This window comes from Rhinolophus ferrumequinum, chromosome 15 (assembly GCF_004115265.2).
Source record: "Rhinolophus ferrumequinum isolate MPI-CBG mRhiFer1 chromosome 15, mRhiFer1_v1.p, whole genome shotgun sequence".
NCBI classification, from domain to species: Eukaryota; Metazoa; Chordata; class Mammalia; order Chiroptera; family Rhinolophidae; genus Rhinolophus; species Rhinolophus ferrumequinum.
Window position 1 is genome coordinate 32,216,026 of NC_046298.1, and position 20,587 is coordinate 32,236,612.

Here is a 20,587-nt window from a genome sequence, read left to right on the forward strand (position 1 = left end):
TAGTGGTTAAAAGAATAAGGGGTATGAATATGAATAAGATTCAGTATTTGAGAGACTGGAAAATTCTCCCTAAAGGAAACCAGCAGACCAATGAAGTTGGGCAGGCCCACTAGTCATGTGCAGGTAACACATAAATCATCAAAGCTCGAGGTGCCATCCAGAAGTCACCTAATCTGTAGCATCGTGTCGAAAGAGGAATTCACCCACTATGAAGTCCTGAAGACAGAAACAATTATCCTTAAACTTTCTCCAAGGATACATCCTATTAAACATACCCTGACACAACGGAGTCGCAGTTCTTTCCCTAGTTTAAAAAAAAAAAAAATTCAATGTGCTTGATCTGGAAAGCCAACGAAAACAAAAAGCAGCTCCTAGATCGGTGATACTCGTGAGATAGGCGCACAAAACCACTATTTTCAGGTAGAAATATTACGGGCCACGAGCACAGGGCGCTGGAAACTAGTGCGTTAAACGCAGCGCAGCTGGCTTCGCGGGACGGCACCACGCGGCAGGGACCCTGGGGGTCGCACCCAGGCGTCTCCGCGGGGACGAGGGGCAGCGGAGACTGCCCGGTGCCCCGGCTCGCGCTCCTTACCGCAGGCCGCACTGAAACATCCCCATCCCAGACAGTCAACTGGGGCGCCCGCCCCGGCCGCGCGTGCATGCGCACGGTGTGTTCCCTGCTGCGCACGCGCCTCTGCCCAAACCCCGCCTCCGGCTCTGCGTGGGGGCCCGCTTCCGCCACGCACGCTATGGCGGCGGCGTCGGTCCGCCCTTGGCCCCGCCTCCTGGGGCGGTGCGCCGATCACTTGACGCGGCTGCGGGCTGAGGAGACACAAGGGAAGTCGCTGTCGCCACGGTCGGATCCGTAGCCGCCGCCTCCTGAAGAAGCCGGGACCCTCCGCCTCGCGGCCCAGCCTCCCGCGCCATGCCGTCGGAGAAAACCTTTAAGCAGCGCCGCACCTTCGGTGGGTGCCGCCGGCGGGGCCAGGGCTGATGCGGGTGGTGGTGGCCGGGCCCAGGAGGACTGAGGGGCTGGGGCGGCGGGGCCCAGGCGCCGGGCCCGGCTGAAGTTTGACGGGTCGCAGGGCTGAGGGGCCGGGCCCGAGAGCTGAGCGCTGAGGCTCGGGGGCTGAGAGGCCGAGGGCTCAGCCTGAGGGCTCGGGGTCCGAGGGACCGCGGAGCTGAGGACCTAAGCGGACGACTGACGGGCCGCGGGTTTTCGGGAAGGGCCCGGGGCAGCGGGAGGCCGAAAACAGGGCCTGGGTCGCTCACACCTGGTTCCGCGAGGTCGCGTTCGATCGCGCGGAGGTGCTGAATCACCTTTGGCCCCTCGTCAGCCCTCCAGTCTGGGGTGGGGGGTGACTGTCCCTCCCAAAAGCGCAGACCCACGTAAGAAGTGTCGGACTCGTGGGGAGGCTGGTCCGGACGCCGGGCTGTGACAGGTCCTTTGAAGTGGTGGCTCTGGGATGCAAGTGAATCATCTCCAGGTAAGTCGTCCTGGTCGCACCGGGGCCCTTCAGAAACGTCGGTGCCTCAGTTGAGAGCAAGAGTGAGCCCCTGAATCCACACAGTTTCTACCTCCCTGCACCGAGCAGCGTAGACCGGCAGGGAGGGGACATCTTGATCCTGTTTGTAGCAGGAGAGCTGGGGTGGGTGGCTCTTCCTCTTGGCTGGCGAGTACATTCTTAACTTTCACACCAGCAGTAAATCAGTTCGCTCCCACTTTAGACGAGAAACCCGATTTAGCTTTATTGGCATTTGGTGGAAACTGAAAGTAACATTATCACAATATTTACTCCTCCACAATAATGAGGAGGAGGCAGTGATTGGTGCTCCTCTGAAGCAAGCAGATTCTGCAGTAACAACGTGGCCTCTGTGAACGTGTGTTTGTAGGACTTGTTTATAGAAGCGCTGGGAGTACAGGTAGGGTAGGAAGTACCAGGTTCCTTCCAGGGCACATAGTTTTTCCTGTGGTAATCTCTGTGATCTTCACGTAGTGACACTTTTGTCTCGTTTCCTGGAGTCTAGAAAGAAGTGAGGATTCATTTGAGCTGGGATATGGCTTTTTAGATCTCATTCTTGCGAAGGATTGGGGTTTCTTGTGCCTGAGACTCTTCAGTAAGTAAAATTCACATTGGCCTGCAGAGCGTATCTTTGCAAACAGCCTCTTGCGCGTTTGTTGGTGAACAAGACTTAGACATCCTTTTTTGTTAGAAATGTTCTCTTTAGTGATCTTAGTCAACTCTTAATGTTGTTTAGCTTTTAGGCAACCCTGAAAGCAGCATTTGAAGCAGATTTGCTGTGTCTGGCTTCTGCCCTCACTGAGTCTGGCATTTGAAAGTTAACTGGGGACATTTCTGCGGGAAAGATGCCCATTTTCTTATGACCAAAACTAGAGTTCTCTTCCTTGGCTTAAAGTATATTTGTTATTTTGAGAACATATGTTCTAATGAATTAGAAGGAATTCACCTGGAACCTGTGGCCCTGGGGGTAAACAGGCAGGAATGCTCCATTTCCCCCCCCATTAGCATATCTCATATAGATTGCATTTAGGCCTTCCCCTTAGCTCACTTTTATCCCCTCCCCCCTGTAAGGATCGCTGTAATAGTCATTTTGCAGAAAAGTATCAAATATCTTTTAATGGCTACTGCCTTTCAGTTGCTCCTGATCATGGTAACAGCACTGACAGTTTTCAAAGATTTGCAGTTTTCAAAGATTGGCAGCACTGAATGAGGGAAATCAATTCTTTGGTGAGAACCTCTTTATAGACCAGTCCCGGTTAGCTTGAGCAGTTCTTCCTCTTTCCAAGTGAGTTTAGATTCAATTTAGAATTGAATATAGCTCTGCTGATATCTTCTACCAGGATTGAGAGGGTTGAAATAAATGGATCTTAGGGCCTATGGAAAACAACCCCTTCCTTTTGTAGCGGAGGAAACTGGGTGGAGTCCAGAGAGGTGAAGATCATGGTCCACCTAGTGGCAGAGCATGGACTTGTACTTTTAACCTTTTGACATGAATTCTTCCATCCTCCAGTAGGTAGCCATCATTTCCAATTACAGGAAGTAGATCAACACTTGAGTTCAGGCAGCATAGTGTCTTCTTGTAGATGTTTTGAAAAAGATAATGAACTTCAAAAAGTTGTGTTTGAGCAAACAATTTTGGGTTTAGTCTTCTCAAATGTAATACTTTCACTCCATTTTCTTCTGGGGTTGCCCTGTTTATTTAATAACAGATCCGTTTCCCAGACACTGTTTGCTGAGATTCAGTGGTAGACTTAGGTCTGAAGCTCCTCCATTAATAATGAAAGGGTCTGCATGCTTTGGGGGAAGTTTATGTGTTGCTCCAGAATACATAGGAGTTGACATCCTCAGAAATAGAGAAGGGTTCAAAGGATGATGTAAAGGAAAAACGCCTTCTCCTAATGCCTCCTCCACTCACAGTACTCTACTAAACACTGCTTCACTTCTGACACCAGACGTGGATTTTCCACTCATCGAGCAGTTCACCTGGGTGTCCTACAATTTAATTCAGTTCTAACACTGTCTACTTGGTCATAGCCTCCGATCCAACAGGTTAAGGGGTCGGTCCCACAGAAGTGCCCCTCCCCCTCTACCACTTCAACCACTAATTGCAATTGTAGGTTGTTACCTATGCTTCTGACTGGCTATAAATCATGTTCTCACAACCCACTCCTGTTTGATTGAATTGCTAAAGTGGCTCACAGAACTCAGGAAAACCGTTTACTTACTAGGTTATTGGATAATTACAAGGGATATTAAAAGGATACAAATGAACAGGCCTAGATATACATAGGGTGAGGTTTTGAAGAGTCCCAAGCACAGGAGCTTCTGTCTCCATGTTTGGTGTGTGCCACCTGGAAGCTCTCAAACTCTGTCCTTTGGGTGTGTATGGCAGCTTCACTACATAGCTGTGACTAATGAGAGCACCGGCCATGGTTGTAATTCAGCCTCCAGCCCCTCTCCTCTCTGGTGGTCAGGGGCTGAAAGTTCCAACCCTCTAGGGGTTGGTTCCCCTGGCAACCAGCCCCCACCCTTTGATGCTTTCCCCAAATCACTTCATTAACATAAACTCAGGTGTCATTGAAAGGGGCTTGTTATGAATAATGACATCTTGTTATGAATAATGACATCTTTATAATTCATATAACTTAGGAAATTCCAAGGGTTTTGGGAGCTCTCTGAGGACCAAATACATATTTCTTGTAAATCACAGTATCACAGATGAAAACCGCTAGGTTAAGTTTACTATTAACAATAGCTAAATTTATCTTTATCCACATGTATTGAATAGAAATGTGCACTGGTAGAAATCTATGAGTTTGCAATCATCTTTGTCTATAGTAAATATGTTTCTATTTAGTAATTTATCTTAGAAGCTGATTTAGAAATGTTGGATGGGAAAATAGAAATAGAACTTACATGTTCATATTTGAATATAGAAATTATTTCAATACTTTTATGAAGAAATAAAATGTTGTTTTTTTTAAAAAAATCCAAACTAAATTGGCAATGATGTTAGAATAAATCCGTATTTATATAGGTCATGGCATGTTTTTCTGGAGCCACCAGTATAAGCACTTTCTCAGGAAGTTCATGACATTGATCAGTTATTTGCAAACACCATGACAGTGAATCCTATCATAGTAAATCAAGGGGATTTTGTTAATTTTTTGGAAGATTTTAATTAACGTCATCTTAATCATATATGTTCATGTATTCTTTTATATATGACATGTCCCTCCAATTATAGTGTCACCTTATTGAGAATTGGACTTGGCTTTTTTTCCCCCTGTATTCCCCAGATTACCTAGTACAACTGTTGAAAAAATATATAAACAGTAGACTTTGTCTTTTAAACTTTTGTTTTGGGCACTGAGCAAAACTAGTTAAAACTCAAATAGGGTATTCTTTTTTCCGTATACCTTTTTCTTGGGCAGTTTCTTTTAAGCACTATATCATTAAACAGCTGTAAGTAATAAGAGAAAATTGCATTGAAGAACCTATGGTTTATAATGGACTTCTATACCAACTTACACTGTAGAAAATTCACAAAAGTTGATGGGCAGTAGGAGTCCTTGGAGGACATTGGTAATGCCATGCAGTTAATCTGCTGATTACATATGACTACAAACTTGGGTTCCCAAGCCCTTGAAACTAGGAATTCTGTATCCCTGGTCTTATGTCATACCACCTGATGGAGCCATGTAATTGCATGTTGGTTTCCATATAATTGCCTTTGGCCTTACATACCAACCTTTGCCAAATTTGATGTGTTAGTGCTTGGTTTCTCTCAGTTCTGGGAAAGATGTGTTTACTGCTTTGTTCTGCTACAGCTAAGGAAAGGTGAATTCAGATATGGAAGTCACCAGCAAAAATGGAGGGAAGAAGCTGCATTTGGGCCCTTAACAATGCCTATGTCTTTTCCTTTCATTGCAGAACAAAGAGTGGAAGATGTCCGACTTATCCGAGAGCAGCATCCAACCAAAATCCCGGTAGGTAATCTTCGGTACCTGGGTTTCCGTGGTTAACATACGAAGAACAGAGCACGGCTTAAGTACAACTGTAATGCAGTGCTGCTGTGTGCAGCTACCTGACAGGGGTTTCTACAGGATTCTTCAGACATGAAATTACGTGTCAGTTTCATGACCTAGAATTGCCACATCTTGATCTAGTTTTTTAATCGTATCCTATCTCCTGAGTTTGAGTTTGCTACTTTAATGTTACCAAAGAAATCAAATGCATTTATGTGTGGGGGCAGGGATAGAAGGGTTAGAACTGTTAGTATTTTATCAGTGGAAGAAAATATCCACCCTCTTCTAAAGAAAGCACAGACTACTGCTGTGGGAAAATGAGTGGCTCTCAGGACTTTCCAGGCTGCCTGCCTTTTGATGCCCAGAGTCTCTTACATTTGGCTTCTTTGCAGGAGATGGAGCAGGCCTCAGATGGTTGTTGCTGTGTTCTGCCAACAGTGTCCTCTGCCTGGAATCCTTTGGTGGTGGACCTTAAATAGTTTCTGCTGAGGCACTAAGTCTAGAGAGAGATGGTCAAAAGGAACTTTTGATTTGGGGCGGAGGCCAAATTCAGGCCCTACGTTCAAGGTTACTAAGTGATCTTGGTCTAGTTACTAAAATTCGAAGAGGAGCTTTCACATCCTCATCTGTAAAATGGGAAGAGAATCCCATCCCATGTGATTGTTGGAAAGATTTGCACAATTCTGGGTACATGGTTGTTACCTCCTACGAATTCTACAGACCACTTATAAGGAGACTCCACTGCTCAATTCTGTGGAAGCTTACATGTTTGGCTTTCTGACTGGTCGTGTCATACTGAAGTGAGGGGAAAGGAGAGAAAAGATCCATGGGTTAGGGCTGTAAGCTGCACAGAAAACAGTGAGACGGGTCTGCTCAGCATTTTCACAACTAGGATTCTACAGTAAAAGACATATTCTCTGTTTTCCTTGGACTGGTTTGAAATTTCACAATCTGTCCTTGCACTTAGGGTCAACATATGGCTTGGTGTCAACTTTCTGGGGAATTTCCTTAATTTTAAGGTTTTTCTTCACTTTAGAGGACCTGCTGTCTCTTTGCTAATAGGTGCTAGCCATTGGAAACAAATAGCCCAACAGTCTGCCAGGATATGTTCCACAGCCTCCTTTCGAAATGTGAATATGACTTATGTACGTTAAGAAACCTTTTCTGCTAGTAGTTTCCGGTTTTTTGCAGAAATCACACATTTGTACTTCCACGTATGTGCTTGTGACACCCTGAACAAGTTTGAGAAGAAGACTGCCACAGGCATTCACATATTGAGAATAGGATGGACGGATGGACAAATGGACGGACTGACTGGCTGATAAGGCACAGGCAGCTCCCTGGCCATCTGGTCTCCTTCCCCCAATGGCTTTTTTGCCTTCGCTCCTGTCCATAGCCCTACCATCTAAGTGAAACGTTCGAGAAGGTACTTTTCAGATCTAGCCAAATGCCTCGTTCCATGACTTACACATCTTCTCTCCCAAATTAGAAGAATTAAAGGAAAAATGAAAAGTAAAGCAGCCATTTATAGGTGATTGTATTTGCATGGAGATCACTGCCGCATAGTGAGGAGCAGCAGTAGAGAACGGCCCCCCACAAAGCAGACCACACTCAGTAACTGGGAACAGGTATCCGAGGCCATCTGATCCTGCACTTTCTAGTCTGCCGTGTTGTGCTCCTTTAACGGAAAGGTTCTAAGGTCTTTAGTTTTCTTCTCACTCTGACTACTTCTGCCTCCTCCTGGGCCAAGAATCTACGATTTCTGTATTGCCTCTGATTTCTGCTACCACTTAAACCCAGGCAAGTGTCGTCGACCCACTGATACCTCCTTGTGTTCCATTTTTAACAAGGAAGGTGATGACAGCCTGACTTGGCCTTACCTAGAACCTCATGTAGGTCCCATCCAGATACATATTTCCCTCTTCTAAAGAAACATCATGTAAAGAGTTTCCATTCCTACCCCTCATCTTCTCGTTGTGACGGGAGAGTTGCTGTACACGGAGAAGGATGTCTGGTGCTCAGTAAATAGATGATTTAACGAGGCTCAAAGGCAGCCACCAGTCTATGGGCAGAGCTTTTACGGTGACTTAAAACTAGAATACAAAACATTTTTTCTCTACAGAAAGGAAGTATGGCAAGGAGCTAATAGATTTCCATTCATGATGTGGAACTGTTTTTGTTGTCTGCATAGTTCAAAGTTCTTGACTTTAAAACTCGTTAAAGAAATAGCAAGAATATTTTATCAAAACAGAAGAATCTTCAAGTCTTTCTGTATCATATTTGTCTCCAGAACCAGCTAATCGTGGTCTCCACTTGTCAAATATTTACTTAGGATTTGTTTCATGTCAAATAGAGAAACATGGCTAGTATAAAAAGACATTAAGTCCATTCCATAATTAAAGTCTTACACTTTGATGAAGGTTCCTGCCATGTCACATTAAATAGTGGTATTAGGATTGATATAGAGACTGAGATCATTACATTTTAAGCTGCTGCCCAGCTTTTGTTCTTTTAGGGTCTTTTTCTGACTACAAAGTGTATTTTCATGGTTCCAAGTTACAAAAAAATACATACTTGTTTCTTTCTCCACCCTGCTCACCTCCCTGGAGGCAGCCACTTTGTCTTTTGTGTATATTTTGTAAGGGATAAAGTCAAAGCTAATAAATGATCACTCTTCACAGGAGAGGTATGAGGAAACTAACAAATGTGCTATTTTAAACCTCATTTTGGCACGTGCCACTTATAACCTAGGAAGTATTTTATCTGTTTTTCATTGTTATGGCTATTTTAAAATCACTTTTCTGGCTTTTCTAGGTGATAATAGAACGATACAAGGGTGAGAAGCAGCTTCCTGTCCTGGATAAAACCAAGTTTCTTGTACCTGATCATGTCAACATGAGTGAACTCATCAAGATAATTAGGTATTTAATCACTTTTTTTTTCCTTTGGGAACTTCTCATGATCAGACTTACAGATAAACCTTTAGTTCTGGTTAAAATCGATGCAAGCTTAATAAAACTATAGGATGTTTCATTTCTGAGCTTTTTTGTATATCTTACCTGCTTGATCTCATGTCTCTTCTGATTCTTTCATCATAACATCCAGTGTAGATGTTGTCCATTAATCAGAAAAGTTATGTTTCGTATAGCAAACTTAAAAAAAAAAAAAAAAGAATGTAAACTTGGTAGAAAGGTAGTCAGTTGCACCAGCGTAGATCTTAGTTTGTAAACTGTATTTTAAACTGCTTTTTTCTCACATTAGACGTTAATGGCTCTTGCACATCATACTAGTTTAAAACTGGCTTCAGGGAGGTAGTAAGAATAAGTTATCAAGGATTATCACTAATATTGATCATGAATATAATCATAGAAAATGTCCCGTGCTTTGTGGGAAGAAATATTAGTTATCATCAGTAATTTATGCACTTTATTTTGCCAGAAGCAGTATTTACAAAATCTTCATACTTTTAAACTGATCAGGGTGGGTTGTATTTTTATACATGCTCTCTGCTTGTTGATGTCATCAATATTTCTTCACATTGTTTTCTTTCAATAGAAGGCGCTTACAGCTCAACGCTAATCAAGCCTTCTTCCTGTTAGTGAATGGACACAGCATGGTGAGCGTTTCCACGCCCATTTCGGAAGTGTACGAAAGTGAGAAGGATGAAGACGGATTCCTGTATATGGTATATGCCTCTCAGGAGACCTTTGGAATGAAATTGTCGGTGTAAGACTAGAAAAATGCATCTGTTCTAAAAATTTTTAAACCCTTACCAAGGGGAAAAAAGGGATGTTACCAACCGAGATCGATCAGTTCATCTAATCACAGATCATCAAAACAGTAGTGTTCCTGCCTAGGAGTTTTAGAAAGTTGTTTTTGTACTTCAAGCAGAAAAATGAGCTCCAAATGAGCACATTCAGCTTTGGAAAACTTATTATTATTTAACCTAGGCTGTCTTGTTTTCAAATTTAGAAGTTTAAAAATAAAATACTTTGCATTCTAAGTTACCAATAAAATAGACCTTCAAGTTATTTTATGCTCCTTCCCCAATAGGAACTTGCAATTTGAGCATTCAGAGATTTTAAGTCTCTTCTCTAGGTTTACAGAACCTGCCAACTTTTTATAGAGGATTTCTACTCAACTAGGGAAATTTCCATAAGAGGATCAAGCATAGCCTCCTCCACCCCCAAAATGCATTTGCCATAATAGTTGGCAAAAAGCAGGGTAAGTGGGGCTGTATGAGAAAACTGAACTGCTGTTGAAGTTTCCTGATTTCTAAGTATACCCCAAGTCAACGCTCTTGCAGCATGAGGAAGTTTTTATTTGGTTTGTTCTCTAGATAGAAACACAAAGAAAAACACCACTGCTCAACAGGAACCTTGAAAAATTTATAATTTTGGTATCTCAAAAGGTCCAAAGAAAAAAAGAGTGACATTTCTTCTGTTTTGGATATTCTCTGATCTAAGAGCACAAACTAGTGCCTGCTTTGGTAACTAAACAGTTGTATCAGTTTCATTCTTTAGGACAGTAGAAACTACAGAATCCTGAAACTAAGAGCATTAAAATTCAGATGGACTTCCTCTACCTTTTGGCTTAAAGCTATAGGTGATCCATGTTTTAAGTATGTAGCTAAAATACATTATTAAAAAGTTAACCACATTTATTTTCAGAGTATTTCAATTATCACTGGTAGGTCAAACCACCATCGAAATCCCCCCACGTTAAGTGCATGTCAGTTGTAAAGAAAACATAGTAAAAGGAGACATATTCTCTTCACAGGTATGTCACAAGTTCAACATTTCCCCAGTCTAACTAGAACAAATAACCAGTGCTTCTTACTACCTGCATGGGGTTCACTAGTTACTAGTTTCATGAAGGTATCACAGACCACTTTCATGAAGATCACAGACCACTTTGGACTACATGTAGCAGCTCATGATTTGCCCTTGTACATTAGATGTGTGGGGACACCTGTTATCGGTTAGTGGAAGTTATTTACTGTAATGGAGGGCAAAGGGGGCCCTCGACCACCAACCTCCCATCACCCACTCCTCCCGCTGCATGCATCTGTCCACATGCCGAACTTTTAATATGTATATTTTTACATTATGTACATTCTTAATCAGCCTGTCTTGTTTAGATTGTATACGTCATTATATCTGACACTTGTAACTACTGTGTGATCAATAAGATTCCTATAAGAGATTCTGCTTTTTAAAAAAACAAAAATACCATGCTGAGGGGGTGACATACCCACATTAGTGGGTCGTCATTCTATATAGGATCTTTAAAACAAGTACATTTTTAATGAACTAAGGTGAATAAAGGCACAACTGAAAACTCATCAACGCTCAATTTAATGGATCAGTATTTGAGACTTGCAATTCTGCATACTGTCTGTACTACCCAAAGCCAAGTAACATCCTTCCTAACAAGGAGCATTCCGGCTGGTTTCCCTTTGCTGGGGGAGCAGCCGGGTGGAGGGACACCCACCTCTGAAGGTCTTTGCTGCCTTCCTCACATTGGTCAAGGTCTGGCCACCTGGTCTTGTCCTTATGAAACTTCTCTTGAGAACTTACAGACAAGCCACAGAATGTGAGGATGGATGTGGGACCTAGGTATTTTGTAGGAATAAACATTTGAAAATCTCTAAATGAACACCAAAGTAAAACACAAATGTACATGTCTTGTGGGGCCAAGAAAACACTATGTGGCTTATGGTACCTAGTCAGGTGACTGGAGCTGCCTCACAGGTAAAGACAACAGTACACACACGAGCCGCATAGTGGCCAGTGTTCCTCATTCGGAAAACTCTGGACCCAACTCAAATTGAAGTAGGCACTGAAACATTTCTGAAAGAATATAGGGAGCAAGCTGAGGAAATGCTCTGCTTCCCTGAGTTTCTTTTTCAGCAGATGTGCACGTTCCCTATCTTCAGAGGCCTGGCCTGTATGGTTCTCTTGAGACAACCGTAGCCCTGGATGTAACCAAAAAGGCCCTCCTTGTCGGGTTGCCAGCTGTGTCTCCTGATGTCATTTATCCGATGGGCCCTGACCATACCTAGAACCATGTGTGTGTGTGTGTTTTCCTCTGGTTAACTACAGGCCTGAAAAGACCGTATCTTGGGGACCCCTATGGGGGTAAGGCACCAGGACCCTCCCTCTGGTGCCTGGCTGTTAACAGTGGGGTTGAGGCATGCTCATTAGACTGCCACCCTCCCAAATCCAGAGAGGACGGAGCTTTAGATGACAACACATTCACCACGCATTTGGAAACGTTCAAAAGATGCTTAGACCTGTTAACACCAACCTTGATCGTACATGGAACCTACAGCTGGAATATCTTTAAATCCCCAAATCAAGAATTCACGTTTCTCTTCATACCAGGGACACTTTTTAAAAACCTGGAAAAAACACGATAGAAAATGGATTTAAGGACAAGTATCCCTTTTGTAAAGCTGGGAAGAAAGCAGAAAGGATTGACTCCCTAGTTTGAAGATCAAGAATTGTGGGTTTTTTTGAAAAGATGTGTGCTTCATATTTTGAGACGACCTAATAAAATGAAACACGGCTTTTTTTTTTTAATTTTTATTTTCAGTACATTAAATTTACTCATAAAAACATTCTAAAAATGTACAATTTTTCCTTTTTAACAAAGTATAATAAAACATAAAAACCCCAAAAACAGAATACTTGACATTTACAATTCAAAATCAAATTAGCAGAATATTAAATATTTACAAAACTATATCTTTTAAAAATATTTATAAAGTTACATGCAATTTTGTAGAATTGACATAAAAGAATGGCTCAAAAATGGGAGAATTTTCCTTCATTCCTAAAAAGAAAATATGTCCAATAGAAGCTGTGAAGATTCTTGAGTATACAAGGTCTTCAGTTTCAGTACCAAAGCCTGTGTCGTTGTGCATGTAAGAACTTATGCATGTGAGGGGCTTGTTACAATACCCGGGACTGAGGACCCACCGACAAAGGCGCGCCCCTCCCTCAACAGTGTAGTAACATTGACCTTTGGCCTCAACCAGCACAGTATGTAGTTTTGCGAATGTGGATGAAAGATACTCACTTTCCTCTAGAACCTTGGGACTTTTCAATTGAGCCTCTCAGAACCCACGGCTTTAAATGTCACCTGACTCATTCTTTGGGAGTCATCTGCACTTTGGAAAGGATGGCCGACACGATCAGGTTCCACAGGCCCATCCTCTGGGACGGGTGGTCGAGCTGAGCAGGGACACAGTTTCCCTTACAACCTTTAAGACTTATACATGTAACGCCATCAGTTACCAGTATGGAAAAGTAGCAAGGCATCAAATAAACCACCACAGAAGCAGGAAGAGTGACAAAATGATAGGCAGTGAGGAGGGTGCAACCCAGTTCCTTCAGTGAGTGCTCACTGCAAACACCGGAATGAGTGGGCGAGTGCAAGCCTCGGTCAGCCTGTGCTCAAACAGGAAACACGTCACAGCGGTGTGACGTTAGGTGAAGTTACTACCACTACTACTGCGCCTCCATACATAACGTGTAGTGTAAATTAACTATGTTGACGTCTTGCGATAAAGGACCTATAGAATTCTAAATAGTGAATTAAAATACTCAGTCTACTAACTACTATATTAACAAGCTGACTCCTGTAATCTTTTGGAGATTATAGATGATGCTGGTTTTTTAAATACCCAATCACATATCTGCTTTCAAAAAAATAAAATTTGTTTTTATTAGAAGTGCTAAGCTCCCTTTTCCTCAGTGCTCTTTAGCAATTAGGAATTTTAACGTTTAAACACTTTCCAATTTTCAGTATAACCATGAAATAAAAATTAGAAAATAAGGTAGAAAATTGAGTGTTTTGCTTAAAAAAAAAAAAAAAAAGATTAAATAATTGTTTCATCCCAACATTATATTCTACTTCCATCTGTACATTCTACTTTCCCCATTCTTGGAGATAAGAGCATGGGGTTAGAAACTTGAATATATGACAGACTACACAGAACAAAGTGGCTGGTGCCACACCTACCTGGTTGCCACAGCCCATGATTTCAGGAAAACGACTAAGTAGTTGAAGGGGTCAGTCTGATTTGTGTTTCTAACTGATGAGGACGTCTTCTGAGGAAATGCAAAATGCTCTTTAGGCTTACTGACTTTGGTTGCTTTCGGAGAGAAATTCATCCGAGATCATACTGCCAGCAAACATTCCCAAGTCCGAGTATGCAGTTCACTTGGGAAGAGAGCTCATGGATTGGCAGCTCTGTGTCCTGTGTAGCTCAGATTCATGTTTTACAATTCTCAACTTGGAGTGACCTCATTGGAGATGTCACACCACACATGCACTTTCACAGAAACCGGGAATTTTTCTAAGACCTTTGATGACGGGAACACAGCCACGCAATGTCTAAACGTATTTACCTCAATTTGAATGTCGTATTTCAAACTGAAGTTTCTGTTTTAATTTTTTGTTGTATTTAATACTAACCTCTAATATTTATCAAAATAGTTATAAGGGTAACAGCAGACACTTTCATTCCCCAATACTGACCATTAAAACAAAAAACCTAAATATGACTTTTTTCTTTTGTTATGAGACAGTTTTCAACAATTTCACTGTGTTGAAATAGGATTTATTTAAAATATTTCTTTGTTTAAAAAACCAAAAAATTTAAAAGTTTGGCTTCCAGCACATATCTAGGCCACTGTAACGGCCTTCAGAAATATTAAAATCGTAAACATCAATGAACACTCTTAAGTCTTCCTTTAACATAGTGTGACAAGTCCCAGTCTAGTACTCTTTAAGGCAAAGATGTGTCAGTTCCCATTATTTTGACATTTTTGTAGTGTTTATATTTAAGAGATCAATGTAACATTCCCCCCAAAAAGCTGTTGTAAGCATAACTGTTTCTTAAAAACTGTATATAATACTGTCTGTGTACCAGGAAGAGAGATAAGAATACAGAGTCTGCCAATTCTGCATTGCATAGAAATAAAACTCTACTAAAATAAAACTCTAAAAACTCTACTAAAAGCCTTTCCTAAAAAAATGTAACAACTTTCTGCTTCAGTTTCCATAAAGCCAGGAAACTGATGTCAAAATTTGAAGTCTCACATCACCATGCCTCAAATTCTAAGGTATTCTTTTGATTTACACCAATTTTGCCTGAGGCTGATTGTCCCATCTGAAGAATGATCTGAATATTGTGATTTTCTTTTCTTAAATAAATACTCAACTGGAAAATCCCTGGGCAAGGCCTTACCAATGAATATTTTAATACTGAAGGCTTTAGCATTTAAAATAATAGTATTTGTAGCATTTAAAATAATAGTATTTGAGCAGAAAATTCCCTTTAGCCTTGAGGATTTAAGTCCCTAAATTTCAAACCAAAAAGCTCTCATTGCACTGGGGTGAAATTGAGAGCTGCGTGGAGAGGACTCTATTTCCCACCTTGATAAAACTGGACTTCTGCAAATCCTGTAGTTCTGTCCTGTTGGTGTGGTCTCTTTCAGAGTCTTAACCACTTTCTATTGTAGTTTTCCAGGTAATTTTTAATATAACTAAGTATTAATACACAGCAAAAGAAGTTGACAGGAGAAATTTCAAATCTTTTGCTCAAAAAGTGGACTGTATTATTGTTGAAATGTGCATCTCAAGTATGAATCGTTAGCATAAGCCTTAGGGTCCTTGGGAAGTCTGTGTGAGATTTAAAAAAAACCAAGAGAACAAAAAACCACAAACTTTGCTAAGGATGGGTAATTTCCATCAGAGCCAACTCACAAAGGCCGTGCTGTCACGGTCTCTGCAAGAGCTCCTACCTGGTGGAAGGTGACAGGGCTCAAAGCTATGGAAGGGCCGGGAAGGAAGATATTCTCAACATTCCGACAACTAGGGATTCTCTGGGACTTGGACCCTTAGAAATTAAGTTGTTGTGAGTAACTACTTCTATTTAATAATGTAGTTTAGTTTTATGTGCAGAAAAAAATTGAAAACCTGAAACTGCTACAAGTGTTTTACGGAGGGAAGTAAATACTAAAATCTCTGTTGTGGACTAAGTCATGGAGCCTGCTGGTGCCAACTCTTTAGAAACAGATTCTCTGAGTGTCTTGCACTGACTGGTCTCAGGGAGTTTGTCTCCCAGAACTGCAGAGATTGACATCAGTTTACATTCTTCTGTAGTGCAATCCTTAAAAAGCCCAGAAATTAGTGCCTAACCACTTTAGGAACAGAACAGAACAAAACAAAACAAAACAAAAACAAAGGTGACATTTTCCCTCACCCAGGGGTGTCAAGAGTCCGACTGGTGGAACTCCACTTGGAGAACTCCAACCTTCAGTTCTCGATTCCGATCTCGCGTAGCTGCCCTGGAATTACGTGTGAGCCTAGGAGGACCAATTACAGCAATGCTCTTCTGGGGACGGGAGGTCTCCGCATTGCAGCCACGGGTGGAGGTGGCCAATTTCACCCGCTGTGGAGATACCCACTAGGCAAGTCCTGACATCAAGCTCCAATCTAGAATTTTGGCAATAAAACTTGAGTTTGATGCACTCCTATGCTAGGTTTTTCTATCCAGTCTAGTAAAGTAAAGCACCTTTGGATTAAAAATATTAAGCTCAACAGCAACTAGACTTCTCAGTTTTGTATTTAGTTTTCCTTATGTCTCCATGGCTTAATAGTGTTCTGTTGCCAGAGAAAAATATCAGTCTGTGGAGTCCAGACTCTCTGCTGGAGGGGCATATTTCAACCTAAAAGTACCTAGAGAGAGGGAAAAAAAAAGATCAAATTTGAATCACTGTAGAATTACCACAAAAAACCGATCTGTCCAAAGTTATTTCCAGAGTCACTGGTCAAGATTCAGGTGCTGGAAACTTAAGAACACCTGTTCTAACCACTGCCAACCCCTCCCCCACCCCCAAAACCGGAGGCTATTTTAGTTCACTAGCTTATAAAGTCAGACAAGGGGTGAATGACTGAAGAGTTAAGTTACCAAGCCATTCCTTTATTCTTTAGCTCTCTCGCTGGGACCCCAACTGGTGGGCTGTCCAGGGTGCGCACCCTTCCCTGGCACAGGAGTCCCACACAGGCTCTGTGCTCGCTGCTTCAGGAGATGCAGCATCACCTGTACGGATGGGGGGCCACCCAGTCGCCTCCACCTGCCACCACACCTACTGAGTCCGAGTGGCTTGTCTTTCAAGCTCTCCAGGTGACTAAGATGCACGGGCAGGTCTGGGAATCCCAGGTCTGGAGCAACCCTCTAGTCTACAGAGATCAAGGGACTTTTCAAGGCTGCGCAGTGAGTAGTCACGGAGCTGGGCCCAATTTTCCCAATGCCCAGTTTAATCATCTTTCCGAAACCAATAGCAAGAACAAACCTGTTGTAATACATACATCAGACATACACTTGAATTGGACTAAAGGAGACAAAAAAGAACAAGTGGAAGGAAGGGGGGGACGGAAGATGACAGCGCAGTGAGGATGACATCATGCACCCACGCACGCACACCAGCAGCCACGGCCACCCTGCAGGGGGAGAGCACTGAGTTCCATCTGCAGCTTTTCAACTCCTGTGATATGCCCTAGGCTGTCATTAAAGGTTGGGGGGTGTCACTAAAGCACCCAGACTTGCTCCCCAGTCACACTGCAAGAAGCACCGGCCCAAGGAGCCAGGGGCCAATCGCCCCTCTCCATGGCCAGTTCGTCATGTTCTAGAATGAGGAACAGGCTGACATCACGAAAACAGTCTCAGAATCAAACCAGCCCTCCTTCTGGGGGCTTCACGGCCTATTAAGAATTTCACGCTTTTTCAAAGAGCATTTGAAAAATTACTTTTTGCTTTAAAAGGAACGTTTACTATGATTTGCACACACAGTGACCCTGCGCCCGCGCCCCTCGGGGCAGCGCCGCACTGCTAAGCAGTGTAGCCGGTCTGCCTCCGGAGTCTCGCCGGCCGAGGCCCGCCTTTACCTTGCCTATTGAAGTCCATGGACGGCTGCTTGCAGTCCTGAGCGCGGTGACCGGTGGCCCCACAGTTGTAACACGAGAGATTGCCGCTCTTTTTGTGACTGGAACCGTTGCTGCTGCCCACCAAGCCCTGGGCCTGGTACACGCCGGCCGCCCCCGCCATGAAGCTCTGCACCGGCGGGACGGCAAACGCGGACTGGCCGCCCAGCACGGGCTCGGCGGGCACGCTGCCGCCGTAGGGCGAGTGCACAACCGGGAAAGCGCTGCTGCCGTACTGCTGGGTGCCCACGTAGCCGCTGCCGCACACTGGGCTGAAGGGCAGGAAGGGGAAGGGGAAGACGGACGGCCCCGAGAACGGGTGCTGGAAGTAGTTGGCGTAGCTGACGGTCAGGCCGCCGGAGCCGCAGCTCCCGCTGCATCCGCACGACGTGCACACGACACAGCCGGGCGGCGGGCCGGGCGAGGGCTGCTGGGGCGCCGGCGGCTGCTGGTGGTGGTGGTGGTGGTGGTGGCTCTGAGCAGAGGCAGGAATGTTCCCGGGGGAGCCGCTGCCCCCGCTGCCGCTGCTGCTGTAGAAACTGCTCTCGGGGACGGAAGAGAGCGCAGGGCTGGAGCTGGGGGCCGGGCAGCTGGGCACACTGGCCATGTTTGGGAAAGACGGGGCAGGGTGGCTACTGGAGGAGGCAGTGTTGCTGTTTGCACAGAAGCTGCCCTGCAGGGGGCCCACGGGCACACTGCTCATCGCAGAGAAGGCAGCTTTGGTGGTGGCTGTGTACAGAGCAGTCCGGGGGTTTATTATTGCAGGGGGCACACTGATCTGCACGTTATTAGAACAAGAAGTTTGCCCAGAAATGGCAGAATCCGCAGGGACAGATGAAGACACCAGAAGTTTGATGGGTGGCCGAGCCACGTGGAAGACCGTGCTGGATGTCCCCACAGCCGCCGTGCTTGTCTCGACCACCAGGGCCGGCTGCGGGGCCGGCTTCATCACCCTGTCCAGTGTGGCCGCATGGACGACTTTGGTGCGGGGACCAAAGGAGACGCTGGGTGACACAGAGCTGCTTTCGGCAAGTCCAGAGAGGACCTGCATGGGCGGATGGGGCGCTGACGTGGGTAACACGTCCATCATGGCATTGCCGAAGCTCTTGTCCACTTTGATGCCGCTTCTTGGTCCAGAGACTTTATTCCTTTCTTCTAGAGACAGCAGTGAGTGCATAGAAGACGAGAGGAGTTTCATGTCTGTGCCTCCCCGTTCCGATTTGTGCACGGAATTCAGCATTCGGATGGGAGCGATGTGCGAGGCTGCGGGCATCATCTGCGGAGGCAGCGGATGGTGGCCGGAGGGACTGGAGCCCGCCTCATTCTGCACAGGGAGAACCTGGGCCGTGGGTCTGGCCGAACTTGAAGTGAAGTGATTCAACAGCATGACCGGCTTCTCCTTATCGGAGCCCTCCAAGTGCATCTCCACACCTAGAGACGGAAACAGAGCGGTCAGCACCGTCCACAGGCCAGGGCAGAGGCAGCACACGCCAGCCACACTGGACATCCTTACGTCTGTCGTTCTCCTCAGCGCTGTCCGAACTCTCTTCTCGGGCCTGCACCCCCATGGGGCTGGGCGAGGAGCTGGAGCATTCGGAGGAGCTGCCTTCCCGGGCTGCCTGGTGGGGGGGCTGCTCCACTTCCACCCGCAGTGCTGCGGAGAAGGGACAGGTGATATAGCCCAAAGGTGGCACCCAAGTCCACGCAGGACTCGGACAGGGGGCCCGCTTCACCCATCTCAGTGCATATCTATCACCCCCAGACTTCTTTAAATCAGCCCCAAGGAGGCAGGTGTGATGATTTCCACATTCAGACAGGGCTCTGAGATTCTTAGAGGACAAATGGCCCAAGGTCACACAGCTAGTTATGTGGCAGATGCAGACACAGCCATGCTCTCAGCCAGTTGCTCTAATGCCTCCCTATGGAAACACTGGAGAGTGAGAAAAAAGGGTTCCCAAACCAGCACACTGCTACAAAAGGAGTCACCCACAAACACTGTTTTGTGAGGCCGAGGGACGTATAACCTTTTTAGCCAAATAACCACTTCAAAGATACACTGGCATTTTTTCCTTCCTCATTCAGTGTTACTCTTGGTATTTCTACTATATAAAGAAAACAACAGAACAACTGTCACAGGAATCCTCAACCTTTTTCTGAGGAGAGAGAGGGAGAGGCGGGGAGAAGGGGAATGGCGGTTGAAAAATCAGATCACTAAAACTTCAAGTCTCCAGAGCAGGCAGGCTAGTGGTTAGGCACTGAGGAGAACTGCAAGACGGACCTGCTGGGAAATGACCTAAACATGACCTCTGTCCCATCTTGGGGAACAGAGATGTTTTCATCTATTTTGTGAATTTCCCGCTCTTTCCCTCTCACCATAGTAGTTACTGGATCTAATTCTTTTGCCCAAACAACTTCAGGCCAGTCACCAGTCTCCAGCTTCTAAGCCAAATGACCCTGCCATTTTCCTATAGTAGAGACTATAAAATCTAAAACAATGAACAGTAATTGTGAGTACTAAGAAACGTAGATGGCAAAAGGTATGTTCTGAGGCCTAATTATTATCAAAAGGAACAGAGTGCAATCCACACATCAGGGCGAACCCGGCCCACACCCACCTGCCGCGTGGGTGCCTCGCACTGTCTGCACGGGCCCCACATGGCTGGTGGGGGGCACGCGGGCCACTCCGCTGCTGGTGACCGGGGGTGGGGCTGAGGGGTTCAGGCACCGTTTCTCTGACTTCTCCCTGTGCAATAAGAAAGCATGGAAACAAGTGAGTTTTAAATTCTTCTGCTGAAAAACCTTCTAATGTTTCACAAACTCTGCTTAAGTACATCTAGGCCATACAAAGGTGATTTTCATCAAAATAATCTCCACAGTGGAAAATAACACATTCTGACTTGTCAGATTCACTACAAAGGACCTTTCCTAGTAAACTAAAATCACATTTGTAGAATTTTAAAAGCAGTAATTAAGGTTTGATAAGCAATCAAAAATAATCCAATAACTGACATATAACAAAATGTAGGTCCTAACACG

The 20,587-nt window shown here is 44.5% G+C and overlaps 2 protein-coding genes across 2 annotated transcripts in view; one reads left to right on the top strand and one right to left on the bottom strand.

The window, feature by feature from the left end:
* The first annotated feature begins 810 nt into the window (after positions 1-810).
* MAP1LC3B (microtubule associated protein 1 light chain 3 beta) lies at positions 811-10,898 on the top strand. The gene is made up of 4 exons (XM_033127038.1): positions 811-968; positions 5,460-5,515; positions 8,369-8,475; positions 9,110-10,898. The coding sequence occupies exons 1-4, from the start codon at positions 929-931 to the stop codon at positions 9,282-9,284; spliced, it is 378 nt and encodes a 125-aa protein (XP_032982929.1). The 5' UTR covers positions 811-928; the 3' UTR covers positions 9,285-10,898.
* The window catches only part of ZCCHC14 (zinc finger CCHC-type containing 14), a 61,369-nt gene continuing 50,731 nt past the window's right edge, over positions 9,950-20,587 (bottom strand). The window contains exons 10-13 of the mRNA XM_033127037.1: positions 20,167-20,294; positions 19,065-19,205; positions 17,516-18,982; positions 9,950-16,306 (exon numbers count right to left, since the gene is read on the bottom strand). Coding sequence (XP_032982928.1) covers positions 16,251-16,306; positions 17,516-18,982; positions 19,065-19,205; positions 20,167-20,294 — 1,792 coding nt within the window. The 3' untranslated portion in view covers positions 9,950-16,250. The remainder of the gene's footprint in view (positions 16,307-17,515; positions 18,983-19,064; positions 19,206-20,166; positions 20,295-20,587) is intronic.